This window comes from Ctenopharyngodon idella, chromosome 23, assembly GCF_019924925.1.
Source record: "Ctenopharyngodon idella isolate HZGC_01 chromosome 23, HZGC01, whole genome shotgun sequence".
NCBI lineage: Eukaryota > Metazoa > Chordata > Actinopteri > Cypriniformes > Xenocyprididae > Ctenopharyngodon > Ctenopharyngodon idella.
Genome location: NC_067242.1, coordinates 12356043 through 12375905, shown reverse-complemented (window position 1 = coordinate 12375905; position 19863 = coordinate 12356043). Strand labels below are relative to the sequence as shown.

General features: G+C 36.3%; 2 protein-coding genes across 16 annotated transcripts in view; both read right to left on the bottom strand.

The window, feature by feature from the left end:
- The window catches only part of bcl2a (BCL2 apoptosis regulator a), a 60041-nt gene extending 52776 nt beyond the window's left edge, over positions 1-7265 (bottom strand). For 11 of the 15 annotated variants that reach the window (XR_007927833.1, XR_007927834.1, XR_007927835.1 and 8 more), the window contains exon 1: positions 5451-7260. Coding sequence is in view for 6 of the 15 variants with exons in the window: in XM_051881803.1 (XP_051737763.1) it covers positions 5451-6005 (555 nt within the window). In the remaining 9 variants the exon portion in view is untranslated. Of the gene's footprint in view, positions 1-5450 lie in introns of all 15 variants that reach the window. The other 4 variants (XM_051881805.1, XM_051881808.1, XM_051881809.1 and 1 more) reach the window with 4 other exon arrangements.
- A 1306-nt stretch (positions 7266-8571) lies between these two features.
- On the bottom strand, positions 8572-18644 carry LOC127505741 (cytochrome c oxidase subunit 4 isoform 1, mitochondrial). Its single transcript, XM_051881511.1, has 5 exons — positions 18481-18644; positions 16874-16967; positions 15138-15299; positions 12975-13106; positions 8572-8848 (listed from the first exon to the last, which is right to left on the bottom strand). Exons 2-5 carry the CDS (start codon positions 16965-16967, stop codon positions 8715-8717), a joined length of 522 nt encoding a protein of 173 aa, XP_051737471.1. The 5' UTR covers positions 18481-18644; the 3' UTR covers positions 8572-8714.
- Between the last annotated feature and the right edge of the window lie 1219 nt (positions 18645-19863).

Genomic DNA, 19863 nt, shown 5'->3' with positions numbered 1-19863 from the left:
TCTTAATTGTGATACGCTTAGCAAAGGCAGAAGTGTTCTTCTTTCATTACCTGAGTCACTTGAACTTTATACAGAGTAACAGATTACAACTACATTCAAGTAAAGCTTATAGTAGTGTTTTACTGGCTGTATCCCCACTGATGCTTCTGTTCTTGAGATAAAAGCCCTTATAAATCTCCACACATGCATTCTTGGTATGAGGCGTAGGCAAATGAACAGGCCTAAACAGCACCAATGCTCTGATGGTAAGCTATTGGGACATTATCAGTAACTTAATAAAGATTCCCCTAAAATAACTAACTACAGAGGAAATCAAGCGGGAAGCATCCCCTGTGCGAGTATATATCAATGTCAAATGCTCTCAGCACTTCAAAACAATTCCTTCGTTTAAAGAAGATGTTAATGACAGACTTGGTGTAATATATAACTCTCACGAGCAAACCAATTCTCTCAGCAATAACAGTCTTAATGCAAACTCTAGATGTGCTTTTCATGACAAAATGAAATAAATAAATCATTCATTGCCTCTGGACAGAAGTGCTGAGCTTTGTGAATAATGCAGGGACATGTAAAGGCTTATTAAAATGCTTCTCTGCTAATTGTGTCCTAATTGCACTGCATCTCATCACATAAAGGAATGACAGCAATGATACAGTCATAAATCACTAAGTAGTTATAATAAAATGGTCAACCATCTATTAATTACAATTGACCTTTAAAATAACAGACAGAGAATGAAATAAGGAAAGCAGGTTTGTGTCTTGTTTGTGTACGGTGGTCGCTCTGAAAAGCTCTCCCCATACCTCACTTTATCATAGGCCATTTGAGTCCGTCTAACCTGCAGCAGATGTGGTGAGTAATGACCATCATTAATTCAGCCCCAGCACACCTTTCATCCAGACAGGAATAATGGCTCCGTTGGGCCACCTGCACAGCTGTACCAGACAGTGGAGAAACTAGGCTAACCTCTAGTCTGCAGTCTGAAGAAGACTGTACCTTCTCTCATAATACCATGCTCACGTGGTTAATTATTTGAAGGAAAAGAGAAAAGATTCAATTTAGAGACGCAATTTAACACCATTTCACCATTTTTTATCTAACATTACACACTAGGGGCGTGACGCGAGATTAAAATGTGACGTCGAAGTGAAAAGCTGTCTCGAGCCATGCAAAATGGTTAACTGCGGTCTCGCATCCAAAATGAGCTGCAGAGTCGTACGTAGTGCAGCAGGAATCAGAGTTCACTGATCACATGACGAGAGTAAGTGACAAGATGACTGACGAGACCATGGTCATTGCACAACAGAGCCTAAGCGTCTATTACACTCCCTATTCACAGAGTGCGCGCAATTGCAAAATCGAAAGCGAAAGTAAAACGCGAGCACGCATTCAAATGCGCATTTTGAAAGCGGCTCTGTGATGCATGTAAATATCTCCCAATATGAAAGCTATCTTAGTTGTAACCATCTCTCAGCTCTGTATCATGCTTGAAGAAAAATTTGGTCTCTATTTGCACTTTGAATATTAAGAGAGTACTTTGATTATGGTTGCACACTTGCACTTATTGTTTGCACTTAATAAGACTAAGAGAAAACTGTGTTGTTCATTTTTAATAATACTGTTTTTATTTCTATAATCAATTTGTAGAAAGGAGTTCACTTAGGAGGTCAGAAGTTTTAGAAGCTCATAAATCATGGACACAGTCACCTCTGATAACAGAGTACTCTAAATTGTAATGTTGACAAGCATTTTCTGTAAAGCTGCTTTGAAACGATAAGTATTGTGAAAGGCGCTATACAAATAAATGTGAATTGAATTGAAAATTGAATGTACAGTTCTAAGGTCTAAAGAGAACTTAGACCTGTATGATTTCATATGAAATCATACAGGAGAGAAGCCAGTCAGTTGAGTTTGTGGAAAAACCTTTTACAGTGCTTGACTATTGTTGTATTTTACTGCATATGATAATTCATACTCAGAAAGTAGAACTGAAATGACATTCATTACAAGATGATTAATTAAAACATTTCAAATGCGCTGGCAGACTATTTTTCTAGTCATGTATTTCATCATTGAGGATTTCCTAAAAATATTGTGCAAAAATCTCGTCTCGTCACACCCCTGTTACACACGCATAATGTAGTTCAGTTCATGATTTGGAGGACACAGATGCTCTCCAGTCCTCATCTTAGACTTGGGGTTCTGAGATACTGCGCTGGTATGAATAGGGTGGAGTCAGTCCAACCATACAGGATCAACCATGATGGGCTGCACCAAATTATACTGTAAATAATTCAGCAGAGAAGCACTGCAGTCAGAGTGAAGGACAGTGTTAAAGCAAGGGCTCTATAGGAAAAAAGAAGGAATAAAAATGTTTACTTGTTTTGACTGGGGAGTTGGACGTTCATGGTTTATACACGTGCCAGATTTCATTTCTTTTCAGAGACAACCCACCAGGGGCCAGTTGAGCCACTGCACCAGCCAATGCAGCCATGCGTAAGTTACAACTTAAGCCGCTGTCACACTAGACTTTGAACGTGCGAAATTTCATCGGATGCTGCAACGGTCGTGATGTGACATCAAGGTCTACAGCGTTTTTTTAGTAATACATTCAAAATGTAAAAATATACAACCTACTCAACTTTACTGCAAAAATATCATTGTTTTAATTCAGCCAAGAGGTCATGCCATGACGAATCTTTCTTCTACTGGTCGCACGTCATCTTCACGTGATGCGAATTCGCAGGTCAGAGTTCACCAAACTTGAACTTTGAATGCAGTGAAATGTGAAACTTTTTACACAAGCTTGCGTTTTCGGTCTGACACATTTGCATGCGTTTGAATGGAAGTCAATGGAACAAAAAGTGCAGTGTGACTGCCCCTTTAGTGCAGCGGTAGCATTAAAGAAATGTGCACTATAAACTATCTGAGTGTTGCACCATTAAACTTGAATTAATTGTGAATTCACATATAAGTGTCAATGATGTGACGGGTCTTTTTTTTTTTTTTGTCTAAAGGCCTTAATAATAATTAAAAAAAAAGATATGACATCCAAAGTATGTAAGGTAGTACAACTAGATCTCTTTTTTTGAATCCAAAAGGTTTTATTTATATTTTGCTACATATAAAGGTATTTTAAAGATTTTGAAGTGTCAAGAGGTCATTCGGTTTAACCGTCCAAAGGCCAATACAGCCATTTCATTTGTGATTAAAATATCTAAAAATGTAATAAATGTATATATTTTTTATTCTGACATGATTTTATAACATCATATTTCAAAATAGTGCAATTGTATTAAAATTATGTGTAGAAGTCGTTGCTTTGTTATGAGAAAGAATGTCCAAAAAAATTAATTTCATTGATGTCATTTGGAGTAACCAATATAAACAGACCATTTTGGATCAAGTCATGCGGTCAATATCATGTGACAGGATGTGACATCATTCAGACATCTGCACAGGACCACATGATCGTAAAGCAACTAACTCTCTCTTAACTATTTGAAAAATTCATGTTTTTACTTGCTCATAAGCGTGACGAAACATCAGGTCATTCGGTACAACTGATATAAAACATGGAAAATGTAGTATTTTAAAAACTGGTACTAAATATAAAATGTTTGATTGTCCTTTTGCTAGCTAGCTAGATATCAGCCTGTTAGCATTGTTTGAAAATATCATCAATCGGTATAACCAAAAGTGTCATTCGGTAAAACTGAAATTTTGGTTAAACTGAATGACTTTTTTGGTGACAAATTTTGTCCATCTTGTAAAAAATTACAAAAGCAGTGTTAATTAATTATAAAAACCACATAATCTCATTGTTAACACTTAATAAAACTTCAAAATAAATTATATCTCCATTGTGTTTTTTTACACTTTTAAAAACCTTTTCGTCGTCAATGACCCATAAACAAATTATTTTTTCAAAGTGTCCAACCAGGAATGATTATTGGAATAAAAATGGCAAGCCAATAGGGCGACTTCAATCTTGAAGAAAAATGGATATAAACAGTAAACTTTTTGTGTTCTGTGATGTTTTACATTTTATGTATTTATTTATACATACATATACTTTTTAAAATGTAAAAATATATATATAAAAATATATAAATTATTTTTTTTATAAAAATAAAATTACATTTTATTTAAAAAATCTTATACATACATATATATATATATATATATATATATATATATTGTACTATTATTTATATTTTTGATAATATCTATTTTTATTATAATAATAATAATAATTAGTTATAATTATTATAACATTTATAATAATTATAATACAATTTAATTATTATCATAAATACATTTAATTAATTTAAGTCATTAAAACAAATGGTGAAAATGGATATGAGGGTTACGTGCAGCTGCCACAACCCTACCTAGGTGTCTTCAGGCACAGAAAATAACATGTTATTTAAACTGTCCCACTGGTAAATCACAGCATGAACTCTCCGAGGCTTCACCTTGAGCAAAAGCAATCTTTATCTCTTAAAAAAATCGTCTTTCTCCCTTACAGTGTTTCATTTGGTCATAAAAGATTTTTTTGTTCCACCTGTGCTGGAATTATGTGCAACCAAACAATCATTAAGAATTCATATGACCTAGCATGCTACAAAGTCACATGTCCTTGAGAAAAAGCATGTCTACTTCACTCTGAAAAAACAACTTTCTTTTTACATGACATAAGAGGGGTGTGGCTTACAATGATTGAAGTGTCACTTTCACCTTGATTGAACTGTCAAAAACCAAGCTGACTAAACTCAAACCACTACCACTCAAATAACTAACCCATTCTACTAAATAACAAAGCAGACACAATGAGTTAATTTCATTGCCTTGTACTGAAGCTATGTAAAAGTCTTATTACTCAACTTGTACGCCATAAAGACCCCATGAATCACTTTACGATTGCGTTTTTTCCCTAGTGACAACATACTTCCTACTAAAACAGGAAGTTTGGACGAGACATATTTTAAATATTTAATAGCCTTTAGCTAGATCACATTCATAATAAACATGATTTGCTAAGTGCCAGGTGATATTGGAGGAAGGACTTTCTCTAACTAGAGAGAATTTGATTGGACACAACTCTGTAGTACAGGATAAATCATCAATATTTTTAGTCCCTTTTCCTGTATATTTCCCAATTTTGTCAGTGTGTAGCAGTGCACTTAGATAGAGACCACAAAGCAAAAAGGCACAAAAACTTGAATTTTGATGTCATGTGGTCTTTAACAATCTGATGTGACCTTCCTTAGTAGAATCAGACCTTACTAAGAAAGTAATACTTTGGTTGCTAACAGGTGATAGTAAACAACATGGCATGGGTCTATGGTGTTTAATAAGAACGTGTTGTTATGATTTTAAGCTTCAGCTGCTGAGATTAAGTAATGAATGACTGGGCAAAGGTCACGACCATTTGACCATAAACTTACCCAACCTCCATTTTCCTCGATCCAGTTTTCCAGAGGCCCGTTCAGGTAGTCTGTCATCCAGTGTGCAATATTATCTACCTGGGACGCCATCTCCCGGTTGACGCTTTCCACACACATGGTCCCACCAAACTCGAAGAAAGCCACGATCCGCCCCCAGTTCACCTCGTCTCTAAAGAGCTCTTCAGCCACGGTTAAGAAGCTGCGTTGCGCTACATTGGGACTGAATGACATCTGGTGGGACATCTCCTCAAATTCACGCTGGTATATCCTTTCTATCTCGTCTCCAGCCTCTCGTAACACCCGGTAGAGCCTCAAATGAGGGTCTGAACGGGTGAGCCGGTGGGCTATCAGGCATTCAGAGTTGTTACCCCCGCCGGCTGAGGGAGCCTGAAGCCTCCTGTCAGAGTTTGGAGAGGAGTCCTCTACTCCTTTATTGAAGGTGTCATCTTCTTCCCCTGTAGATTGAAGTTTCCATACATATCCCCTCTTTAAAAGTTTGTGATTGAGGTATTTCTCCACAATATTCCGATTGTCATAGCGAATTTCGTTGGCCATCGTTATTAAACAGGATAAAAACGAGCGCGAGCAGTAAATGGTCGGTTATTCGAAGTACATCGTAACGGAAAAAAAGTCTCTCACAGAGAAAGGCTCAGAAAAATTCAAATTCACATCGCGTTGACGTGATTTCTCTCATTGAAATGCAATTTTTGAGGAAAATAATATAACTGAGTATCACATTCATTGGTTATAATAACTTTATAGCTATAACTGTCTGCAAACCTGCATGTCCAGCGCGCGCCTGATGATGGATTGACAGATAGATTGGCCGTTGCTGCAGCGCGCGCGGTCAAGATCCAAGCTCGGCGCGAGGAATGCCCCTTCACAGCTCAGACTCACTGCGCTTATATTCCAGTGAACCACCACCAGCCAATAGCGAAAAAAAACGCGACGTCGTTGACGTTACGAGACCGAAGAAGAGAGTTAAAGCAAACGCTGTATTTCTAATTATTCCACTGACATTCGAGGTCCCAGAAAAGACGGAAGAGAAAATAGCAACCAAGTCAGCGCACGAAGAAGCACTTTTGCTGTATGTAAAATGGACAAGTATATTTCCACGCTCTTTGGTAAGATGCAGTTTTTCCAACGCGCGGCACGGATCGTGCAGAAATTAAGCGTGCTCTGTCATCGCCAACGAATGACATCGAGACAGGCGCGTTCATTGAAGCAACGCTAGGACTGTTGTTGAAACTGAATACTGTTTGAAGATAGTCGCTGAACGGGGGCGGCACTTCCTCTACGTCACACCATTCATTTCTTTTGGCGTAGTACTATGACTCTCTCCAGATGCAGAGTATTTATGGTGTCTGAGTTTGTGTTTGAAGTGCACTTCTTTTCATTCCTTTCAGCTTTGTCAAAGCTTTCTTTTCCTTATTCCCTCAGGACTCCATTCTTCAGGCATGACTTAAGTACACGGTACTCACTTTTTGACAAATAAATTACCATTAGGTGAATTAGGAAGTGTCGTAACACATTTTGTCAAGTTTTTTTTTTTTCAGTGCAATGTGTCTTAAACTTTGTATGTATTTCGTATATTATAGATAGATAGATAGTAATAATAAAGTAGTTAATTATAATCTATAAAAAGAATCAGTAATTATGCTAATTTGCAATTTGATAATCTGCTGCAAGCATTTAGGAACTGCCAAAAGTTAAATGTATTTGTCATACAGAAATATTTGTGCACTGTAAAAAAGAAAAAAGAATTGTTGGTTTAACTTAAAAAAGTAGTTATCTTGCCTTAAAATTTTGAGTTCATTGAAATTAAAAATTTGAGTTAAAGGGTTAGTTCAACCAAAAATGAAAATTCTGTTATTAATTACTCACCCTCACGTCGTTCCACACCCGTCAGACCTTTGTTCATCTTTGGAACACAAATTAAGATGTTTTTGATAAAATCCGATGGCTCAGTGCGGCCTGCATTGACAGCAAGATAATTAACACTTTCAGATGCCCAGAAAGCTGACATATTTAAAACTGTTCAGTGGTTCAACCTTAATGTTATGAAGTGACGAGAATACTTTTTGTGCACCTAAAAAACAAAATAATGACTTTATTCAACAATATCTAGTGATGGGCGATTTCAAAACACTGCTTCATGAAGCTTTGTAGCTTTATGAATCTTTTGTTTCGAATCAGTGGTTCGGAGTGCGTATCAAACTGCCAAAGTCATGTGATTTCAGTAAACTAGGCTTTGTTACATCATAAGTGTTTTGAAATTTCAGTGGTTCACCACTGGGGGGCGTGACTTTGGCAGTTTGATATGCTCCAAACCACTGATTCGAAACAAAAGATTTGTAAAGCTTAAAAGCTTCTTGAAGCAGTTTTGAATCGCACACCACTAGATATTGTTGAATAAAGTCGTTATTTTGTTTTTTTGGCGAACAAAAAGTATTCTTGTCACTTCATAACATTAAGGTTGAACCACTGTAGTCACATGAACTGTTTTAAATACATTTTTAGTAGCTTTCTGGGCATCTGAAAGTGTTAATTATCTTGCTGGCAATAGAGGCCTCACCGAACCATCGGATTTTATCAAAAATATCTTAATTTGTGTTCCAAAGATGAATGAAGGTCTTACAGGTGTGGAACGACATGAGGGTGAGTAATTAATGACAGATTTTTCATTTTTGGGTGAACTAACCCTTTAATACAATGAAGGCGATTGGTTTAATCAACATAAACTCAAAATATTATGTTATCTGAACCACATTAATTATTGAAGTTGATCTGACAAAAGAAAAAATGTTGTGTTACCAAAATCATAATCAAATAATTTTTTACAGTGAGGCAAAGCAATGGAAATTTGTTGAATAAAAGTACACCTAAGATATGCACTTTTCTTTTTTACACAGACACACACCTATAAAAAGTCATTTTAGGCACTTGAAAAGTGATTGGATTAGCTCCTCAGCCAATAACACGCTCTCTCACACCATCTGCCCCAGCCAATCATGTTAACACATATTAAATTCTACGGTAGTCAGGTATCAGGTTAAATGTACCAACACGCATGCTTTGTTCTCAGTACAAACAGTACAAAACCAGAATACTGAGGCAGCTCTGAGTTCAATTCAGTGCATTTATTTGGATTCACACAGGTTTATATATATTTTAAGGCTGCCGGTTGCACAGCATTATTGAGTTTGGAACGTCTCATTAATGCAAACCTGATACATTCTCAGTTATTATTACATTGGAATGCATTTATTTCCACTGTTTCTTTTCATAGTCCCACTTATTAGAGAATCCGTGGACGGGGTTCACTCTCATATCTATCATCCTCTGTGTCTGCTTGTCGACCCACTCTTGAGAAAAAGTGTGCGGAACATCACCATACACTGCGAAACAGAGAAAAACAAAATCGACATGAAGAAGGAATTTAGAAAAATTCTAGGTTAAATACAAGTCATTCATCCAAATATGATAATTACTCACCTTCATGAGTTAACTATAACTTTAAGCTAAATCGACAACACAAGCAACTTCTATTTAACAATTCAGAAATGCTTTTAATGAATTATTTATTCACTTATTTCACAGAAAAACCAAACAAAACATGGAATTTATTAGGAGTTCAAAAGGCTTAAGATAAAATTCTGGTAAATCATTAAATTAAAAAAAGTGGAAAAGATGTCAGGTGTGAAAAACAGTTATTGTGCAAAATCCCCTTGTATTTTCCCCTAAGTGGAACTGTAGAACTGTCAGCAGAAAGGAAAAAAACAGACAGTCAGCAATTAAGTGTCCTAACAGAGGGCAGCACCTGCCAGCTCAGACTCTTCTGCTGGGGTTTTATCCTCCAGGCAAAGAGCAGGGGAGAAAAAAATAAACAAATTAGAGAAAACTATTGTGTCTGCACACCATGCACAAACACGTCTGCTAATATCACAAACCTGGTACAAGTAAAAATGGAGCTAATAAATATGCAAATACACTTGGTCAAAAAAAGGTTGCAGTGGTGGAGCCTATATTATTTTATATATAAAATATATCTTTTCATATTTTTCTCTGAAATGTGTCACTTTGGATATATATACACAGTTAAACCAAAATTTATTCAGACTCCTTGAACATTTCATTCATTAATACAGTTTATGCACTATAGTTTAAAAAAATGATAATAAAATATGACAAGATCTCAGAGTTAAACTGTCAGTAAAAAATAATCTTAATTATGTCAGATAACACTTAAGCAAAACATGGTCAGGTCAAAGTGTCTGAATAATTTTTGGTTCCAAATTTTTATCAATTGTACTGGTAGTCCACTGTATGAAGAATTTTTGGGTATAATATGTCACAGTTTACTTTATTTTGCTATCCTCACTTACATAAATGAAGTATAGTGTCCTGCACCCACTAGTAAAAATATATCAAAAATATCAAAAATGTCTGAATAATTTTAGGTTTGACTGTATATATGTTAGTGCTGTCAATTGATTAATCACGATTAATCGCATCCAAAATAAAAGTTTGTTTACATAATATATGTGTGTACTGTGTATATTTATGTATATATAAATACACACACATACATGTATTTATTTAAGAAATATTTACATGTATATATATATATATATATATATATATATAGTATTGCTATAATGATACTTCTTTGTTGTTCACGTTTTAAAATTGTAAAACTTTATGTTTATGTCCAGGTTTAAATTTTGAATCCCAGAATTTAAGTGTTGACTCAGACTGTATATCTGGTTTTTGATTTATATTGTTATTTTTCCAAGGGCATCTCCCCTTTTGAGAGCCCTCAAGGCAGACAGTATAGTTTCTGCTCCATGAACACATCAAAAAGATTATGAAAAACATAATTTTTTTGCCAGATGGAGTCAGTGCACCTGCCCTGAGGTATGTGAAGGAAATTATGTTCAGTTTTCGGGCAGTCGCGTGGCAGAGATGCCTGCAAGAACCTGCGGCGTGACTGCATCCCAGGTGGCTTTTCAAAAAAGGTGGCCCCATTCATCTCCTCTTCAAATCCCGACAATTACTAAAGTCAACCTCAGACGAGTCTTAATACCCAGCCCTAATGAGTTCGAAGAACATCGCCCTAGAGCAAGTTATTCAAGTCACAACATGAGCCTGACAATGTGGGAAATACCCAGTGCTCAACCGACAACTGACTTTTGGACTTCTGTACCTTTCTCGCTTTGACGCGACTACACCCCAGTTTCTCCCCCCCCCATGGATCCTCAACAAACTTTTGTTCTCAGTTTCTCTGTTTTCTTCCCTCCTTGCATTACTTTACTCCATGTATCTCTCCTGAGGTGATGTAGCATTGACTTCCTTCCTCAAAGAACTGGGTCTTCTGAGACCGAGATGGAGGAGACTCGTCTGCTTCCGACAAGAACTCACTCACACACTTGTACAAACACACACACACACACACACACGACCACACAATGCACACTCATTCTGTTTTAAACATGTCAACTGTTTTCCATCAGTCTTAGACGCACAGCCTTGGAAATCTTCTTATCATTTGTGAAGAAGTTCAGCTGGGTCTAAAGGGATTCCTGAACTGAAGCCGGGGCTCAAACACGTAAATCTTTCCCCTCTTTTCCGCTCCTTTAAATCGCTGACTCCAAAACACAACCCAGTCCAATTATTTCAGCCGAGGGAATGCAGAGGGAGTGTGTGCTGCAGGTAAAAAGGCAGAGCCGATTCCTCCATCTGACGTGAAATCAGAGCGATCTGTGCACTGAGATCTATCAGATGGTCACATTAGAGGAAAAGGATGAAAATGAAAAGGCACAAAGAACAAAATCCAAATGGAAATCACTGGCAGAGAACTCTAAGCGAGGTTTTGAGCCTTAATTTAGCAGAAGCCAATATGTTATATTGATTTTGGATTCGATGACTGTTTCTGATTTCGGATTGGATGAATAAATAAATCATCAACACAATTAAATCCACCCGGTTCTCACATCAAAGCAACAGAGTATATCAGTAATGATGAAATGCCTGAAATTCAAGCATTTAAAGCTTTCCCGCCATAATCTGGTAATCAAAAACCAGTCGGTAGTGATGGGTGCTTTCTAAACACTGCTTCATGAAGCTTCGAAACCTTTACGAATCTTTAGTTTCGAATCATTGGTTCGAAGCGTGTTTCAAACTGCCAAAGTCACATGACTTCAGTAAATGAGGCTTCATTACGTCATAACTGTTTCGAAATGTTTCGAAATTTCAACGGTTCACGTTGGGAGCGATCTGTCTGAACCCATGAATCATGCAGATTCACTGAGATTCGCCCCCCAGCGGTGAACCCTTGAACAACTGTCTATGGTTTTTACCTGATCTCTGATCAGTTTTATGCACTTGTAGACGTTTTAATCAGACATTTGTATAATTAAAACAAACAATAGTAGTTAATAGTCTCTTATTGGCCTGTTTAGCTGAACCATCCATAGAACAAACAAAACAAGCCCCGAAAATTGATAAAAGAACACATATTACACAGACACTTAATATTTAATGATATCAGATGATTAGTTAATTGTATTTGATAGATTATACTTTCAATAAAACACTTGAAATGGGTTTTTAAAAGCTGTTTTATGCATGTTTATTCTGAGTTTTTGTTGCATTTACACTGTTTTGACCAGTAGGCGGCACCAGCGTGTGGCGTTTCGAATGCTTCGAAACAGTGAATCATTTGGAGAAGGAATTGGTTAAATTGAATTGAAGCTTCGAAAAGCTTTGTTTCTCCCATCACTACCATGAAACGGAAGCTGTGATAGTCTTTTCTTGCCTATTGTGACATATACTGAGTGAAACCACTTCTTAAGCCCGGAACACACCAACCCGACACCGACGAACTAGTGGCGATGAAAGCAGACTGCGGGGTTGGCTCACGTCGGCAGCGTCTTGGTCCAAAGTTGCCCTGACACACCAAACCGACACTCGACACCTGACGGCCAAGTAGCACGTCTGTTCTGCGCCTGCGTAAGAAGAAATGCCTTTCCGTACCAGCAGGTGGCAGTAGCTGAACAGAATGATAGGATGGCCCGACGAGCTCCGACGCTGATTCAGCATGTCGAATCAGCTGAAAAAAGCCAACGAGGACCAACTTCAGCCGACGGTGCGGAGCGCACTGAGAAAACTTAGTCGGCCAACCGTCGACTTGGTGTGTTCCGGGCTTAAAACAAGAAAAAATGAAGGGCGGGACTTGATTTTGTCCATTGGGAATTGATTGGATCGTTGGTTCGTTGTGGTTTGCTAATGCTGTGATCTCATATGAGTGACAGGTTGCCCCGCCCTCACACCAGTAAACACATCATCAGAGAAGAGATGTTGTTGCAAGAGGTGGGGGAAGTTATTCTGATAAACATGGATTTTTAAATGCAGATAAATACTGCAATATTCCGTGAAAAAAAAAGAAAAAAAAAAGTACATTTGATTTAATGGTGACTTTATCATTTAGAGGATGTATACATAAATATATTCCTATAAACCCACCATAGATACGCTGCCACCAGACCAGCAGCCCTGTAAAGCCAAGGAAGAAGAAGATGCCCCCAAGGACAGTCATCCACTCTTTGGAGCCTTTCTTCATCTCTGGGAACGTCAGCTCATGTGTGAGTCTGTATACTGCAAAGAAAGAGACACCACTGACTGAATCTTAATAGTTAGATTTGGTAGTTTGCCCTGCTTGCATGCACACTTGGAAGGCAAGGTGGTTTGCTAGCATTCAAAACAGTTGGACAACACTGCCATCTGGTGGTAAAGAACTTTATACCTTAGGCTAAATGAGTGTCATTAGCATATCCAGCATTACCATTATAATTCCCAAGACCCATGACCCATTTACTATATTAATAATTTAGCCGTGAGGGATCTTACCTAGGTAAAAAGGATCTATTATACATTACAAAGGAATATAAAACTGCAAATAAAAATTATATGAATTAAATAGATATGTCTCTTATATAGATTTAATATAAAAATATGAAATATATAAAATATAAAAAAAATGTTAAGAATATTTAAAAAATAATCTATTTATACTATACTATACTATACTATTTATGCCAGACAGACTGATATGGGTGGCTCGTTGCTCCATCCGGAAAAATCCTGACTCCTCCCAACATTAAAAGCAAATAACTCTAATGCCTACTCAAGAAAATTGATCAGTTTCTGCCAAGTGTTCAATCAGCATTCAAACCCATTAAGACCCAAAGATCTGAGTCATTTCAATTGGTAGCTAAAGTGAGCAATGCGGTCCAAAGTGCTGTTTTTCTTAACTGTCCAACTAAGAGCAACACTGGCTATTTACAGCATATACCCAGTGTGTGTGTTTGTGGAATACAAAAGGTAATAGAAGAGAATATAATATATGATAACATACTTTTAAAATAGATAATACAATGTGATAATATGAAAATATTAATCAAATATCAAATAATAATATCCTCTTTTGTTCAAAAGTTTGGGGTCTGTAAGATTTGTTTTTGTAAATGTTTTTGAAATAAGTCTCTTATGGTCAACAACACTGCATTTAGCTGATTAAAAATACAGTAAAAAAAAGTCATATTTTAAAATATGATTTATTCCTGTAATGGCGAAGCTGAATTTTCAGCATCATTACTCCAGTCTTCAGTGTCACATGATTCTTCAGAAATCATTCTAATATGCTAATTTGATGCTTAAAATAACATTAGTATTTTATAATAATAATAAGTATTATTATTATCAATGTTGAAAAAAGTTATGCTTAATATTTTTTGTGAAAACTGTCATTCTTGGATGAATTCATTATTGAGCATTTATTTCTGCAGACGCTGTTTTTCTGCAGAACTGCTTTATAGATGAAATGAACTAATTTAATAATTGATGATCTTTACAACGAAACTGAATCAACACTGAACTGGCTTCAGCTGAACAATGACACTATTTTCTTTTAGACCTGCTGTACAGCCGAAATTAACTGTTTGCAACATTGAATTATTTTCCTGTTTTCACTGTAAAGCTGCTTTTAAACAAATTGTAATGTATAAAGCACTATATGAATAAAGGTGACATGACTTGACTACTGTCGTTTTTGATTGATTTAATGTGTCCTTGTGGAATAAAAGTATTATTTCGGTAGCACTTTATTTTACAGTCCTGTTCCCCATGTACACACTATGTAGTTATTATAGTAATTACAATAACTAGGTAATAACCCTGAACCTACACCTAAAACAAACCTTGTAGTTACCTTATATTACCCAGTACTTTCTACTGTAAAATAAAGTGCAACCATTATTTAAAAAATATAATATATATATATAATATATAAATAAATAAATAATAAATAAATATTATATATATATATATATATATATATATATGTGTGTGTGTGTGTATATATAGACCCCAAACATTTGAATGGCACTGTATATCATATTTTCCTTACAGTACCTACTTCTACTTCCAGTAAAAATGCTAAAGACGACATATGAGCATGTTTATACAGCTAGTGTAAAGACAAATGTGGTTGTTCAGGATCCCTGTGAGTGAGTAACAATTTCCTCCACACCCACGTTCAAAGTCTAACCTCCACTTGTAACAAAAAAAGGTTGTGTTAAGCGGTAGATTAAAAAAAGCTAAAAGTTAGCCATAGCCATGCAGATTTACTGGCTAGTTTCTCCTCCTTGGTGAGCTGGGTCCATGGTCCCTTCTCTTTCTCTTTGAGTTTCTTCTGTTCGGCACTCAGATTTCTGACAAATGGAATATCTGGCAATGGAGTGTCCAGACGGTTGTTGTACTGAGGGACGGAGCAATCAATCACATCAACATCTGAGGATACAAGAACAAGAACAGTCAAAGAACGATAGATTGATAGATTGTTAACCTGCTGTTAACAAGAATCACTGAAGAAAAGAGAAACACAACAACTACAACTGACTTCAGCCAAAACCATTTAATTGAAATCAACTGAAAAGACATTAAATCTGTCAAGATCTGATTAAAAGATCTGATTTACTTATTACTAACCAGATTGACTTTATTTGTGTCACATGTCTAAAGAATTTCTTATTGAGAATTAACAGAGGTTTAGATGTTGGTGTTTTATTAGTCAAAAAATTATGCCACCATCGTGATGGTCAGGGTTTGTTTTAGTTGGGCTCTTGACCCTTTTATGTTTTTTAAAATAATTTGTGTTTGAGCAATTGCAATAGTGTTTCATAGCAAACATTTGTACATTGTTAAATCAAAAGACTAAAGGAGCAGATCAGCTTGAGTTTACTGCTTGAAAGCCATTTCACAAAGAGGTTTCTCCTTCTTGACTGAGATTCAACTATTACAAAACTGGAACAAAACCAAAAAAAATCCATTAAACAAACACCACTGTAATGCTTCAGTGCTAAAAATGTTACCGCTCAGGCTTATACATGAAAATATAGCATACAATCCTCAACAGTGGCGACAATAATTATTCATACTGCAATGCATGATGGGAGTTTTGTTCTATGGTGATACTCAGCATGCATTGCAGCGTGAAGCATTTTTTTTATCACCATTGTTGAGATTCATATGCTGATTCTTGATGTCTGTGTGTGTCTAAGTGACGCAGTAGTTCAACTTTTTTTATGCACTGCATAGTTTTAAAATTACTCAATATATCTGTTTGCTGCAGCACTTTCTTCTCATGTTGTAGTTTCACAGGGTTGATAATGCAAAACCAAAATGTACAAATGACAAAACATATGATCAGTTGTTTTGGATGCAGTCAGGCCATCTCACAATGATTATATCAGCACATAAAATCACTGACATCACTGCTTTATAACAACATATTCATTGTTGCAGAAAAAATCTAACATAGAAAGTCAAGGGTCAAGAGCCCAGCTTAAGCAAACGCTGATCTCCATGATGGTGGCGTCTTTCTTCTTTTCTTTTCTTTTCTTTTCTTGACCAATAAACCTGGTCTATTTACCTCTGTTAATTCTCAATTCTGTAGATGTTTGAAAATAAAGTCAATGTGGTTAGTAATAAGTGAAGCTGGTAATGCTGTTTGTGGAGTTGTTTAATCAGATCTTCAGAGATTTTAATGATTTTTATCTTCAGTTGATTTCATTTAAGGCTGTGACTGAAGTCAGTTGTAGTTCTTGTGTTTCTCTTTTCTTCAGCGATTCTGCTTGTTAACAGCAGGTGTTTATCATTATTGCTAAATCATCACTTAATTGCTTAATTATCTCATTAACTTTAACTCTGCTTCAGTGTTATTTTAACACTATTTAGAGAGGGACCAAATGTACTCTGAGCAGAGTTAATTTAACTCTGTGGATTTTGCTGTGTAGATAGATAGATAGATAGATAGATAGATAGATTAGATAGATAATGTGAATGACAGTTGAGTGTGCTGTCACCATGAGTATGTGCAGCCCAGGCACCAGATGAAGTTGACACCTTTCTCCAGAATCCAGACTGCAGTCCCCGCACCAGTGCACGTGAAGCCAGCATCTAAAAACAATGGTAACATGGATTGGCCGGACTCATGGACAACTCATAAGGCTTTCAGGAAAGTCACACAGGGATCAGCATGACAAGGGCTGTGTCTCAAAACCTATAGGGAGCTGACTTTCTGCTCTCTTACCACAGTTTCCACCAAGATCAAATGTATTGGTGCTACAGTGGTACACTGATTATAAAAATGTCATTGTATACTAATTTAGGATGAACTTAAAGGGATAGTTCACCCAAAAATGAAAATTCTGTCATCATTTACTCACCCTCAACCTGTGTGAGTTTCTTTATTCTGCTGAACACAAAAGAAGATATTTTGAAGAATGTCGGTAACCAAACAGTTGATGGACCCCATTGACTTCCACAGTACTTTTTCTCCATACTATGGAAGTCAGTGGGGTCCATCAACTGTTTGGTTACCGACATTCTTCAAAATATCTTCTATTGCATGTGCCAAAATCTCACTTTTCAAAATTCCCTAATTTTTCAATATTTTCCATGACAGTGGAAACCCTGTTCACAGAATACCACAGTATTATTGTAGTTACTATGGTTACCATGGTGAAAGTTACTAAGGGATGCCTTAAGAGCATTCTTAAATGACCGCATGTGACTGACTGGACAACCTTCGCTTGTGATGCCCAGATATGCAGTCAGGGTAGCCAGTTCATTGGAGACACAGCCAATGACCTTGAATGTAACATTTGCGAGAGCGCGTCTGCAATGTTAATAAATGCAAATGGAAAATGTGAAATGCATTTGCCCATGACATTGGTGTTGGACACAGAGATTAAAAGGCGCAGCGACATGCTTACGATTGTAAAAGATCACATTTCATACCCATGCACCTGCCACATATGCTTGTTTTAAATATAAACGAGCAGGTATCCAGCTAGAGTCTTAGATTTGGACTGTGTGCTTTCTGTCACGTAGTGTAGTGGAATATTCTGCAACCGCTAAAAGTACTTCGCGGGGGGCGTGACATCAATATCGAGCAAAGTGAAACAATACAAATCTAAATCTAAAATCATCACGCGCGCGTTCTTTCGATACTTGCACACGACAAATATTGTTGTAGTGATCTACTGCTCATGCAAACATGCTCTGAAATATTTATATAATAATATATAGTATTAAATTTGATGACATTAATTAGCCTATTCGCCCACGCAAAAAAAAAAAAAAAAAAAAAAAGGTTATTTCAAGTTCAAAATATTGTAAATAGACCTATTTTAGGAAGATTGCACATTATCCGAAAGCAAAGATTAGTAACATAGCAGTAGCTTATAAAAATAATAATAATAATAATAAAGTAAACATAATTGTGTAGTTCTAGTTAAGGAAACAATTTGCATGTTTTACCCTCATTCGAAAGGAACTTTTTAAACTCTAAGTGTGTGGCTAGTTAATCTCACATACACATCTGGAATAAAGAATTTGCAAAATAGCATCACTGAGTATTTATATTTACTCTATTTAGCATTTAAAAAACAAATGCATATGAATTTACCTTGAGATATGAAGGTTTGAGCTTGTCGACAAGAAGTTGCCTACGTGCTCTGTCGATATGGTTTCATGGATCAGTTACTAGAAGCGGGTGGTTGTGAGTCAGGTGCCTATTGCTATCAGCCAAATGAACCAATGAGCGCGAGGCAGGAACAGGCTCGCCAGAGGCGCACAGAGCGCGTGCACAAAACGCTTGGGGTCCTTTAAGATTATTACTTCCTTCACGTGCTATCGGAAATTTGATAAATCCCATTTCTGAAGCTCATGGCATTCAACTTTCGAAATTGGAGGGCGTTCATGTGCAATTTTTACCTAGGAAACTCGTATTTACGATAATTCTGAGAGCGCGTGAAGGCAGCATAAGTTACAGGTTGATTCTGACAGGATTTGTTTTTAACGAGAGACTTGTATTTCTTCTAGTACCATAGGAATGTGGCACATCATTTTGTCCAACAGATTTCGGTAGTCTTCACATAGCCTATGCTTTTGACTTCTATTTAACCTAAATGTTGCGTTACTAACAGGGAAAGAAATAGGCTATTTAACCCTATAAAGCCGACAATATCATATTTGATACGTTAATTTCTAAGGCCAAATGATCGACATGATCAAACCTTAGCTGAAACATCTGCTGTAGCCTACAAAATCCACAACATAATCCACTTTTTAACAAGTACAAGGTTTTTTTAGTATAATTCGTGGTACACAGGTCGTGGTACATTCATTGTATGTATTAAGTAGTCTGCTATATTGTTATAAAGATCTTGATTTACATTACAAGGTATCAGAATTTCATCTTACCTTTTGGCCATATAAATAACAGCATATTTTTGCTCATATTTTTGGGCCTTTGTAGCTATAAAACTTTTTTTTTTTTTTTTACTCCTCGAGTGTGAGTGAGCTCCATAATCATATCATACTATATGAGCCATAAGCATGGTGTCAAATATGATACAAAACAAAATACATTTGCTAGCTTTTTTATTTTATTTTAAAATATTTTCGTCTAAAAGTTCAATTAAAAAAAAAAACTACTGACTGAAACTACATCCAGAAGCCACAAGGTATTGCTAAGAAAAATAATAAATGCTGTTACGTTGGAAACTTTTACTTTAGCACCTAAAAGCCTAAAATGTTTAGTCATAAGTATTTCCTTGTGTCGGTTTAGGCGCAACTGGTAGGTCACGTGACATTCCACGCCTGCCTCCAACTGGCAGCAGCTGTTGAATCCTGGCAAGATTTACCCGCCCGCCACTGCCTCATTTCAGTTTAAATTATTCTCATTTTAATTTTTAATTATTCGAATTGTAATACTTTATAAATATAAATAAAGAAAATGTTAATAAACAAACAGTACTTTCGAATAAACTCTGGAATTTTACTGCCG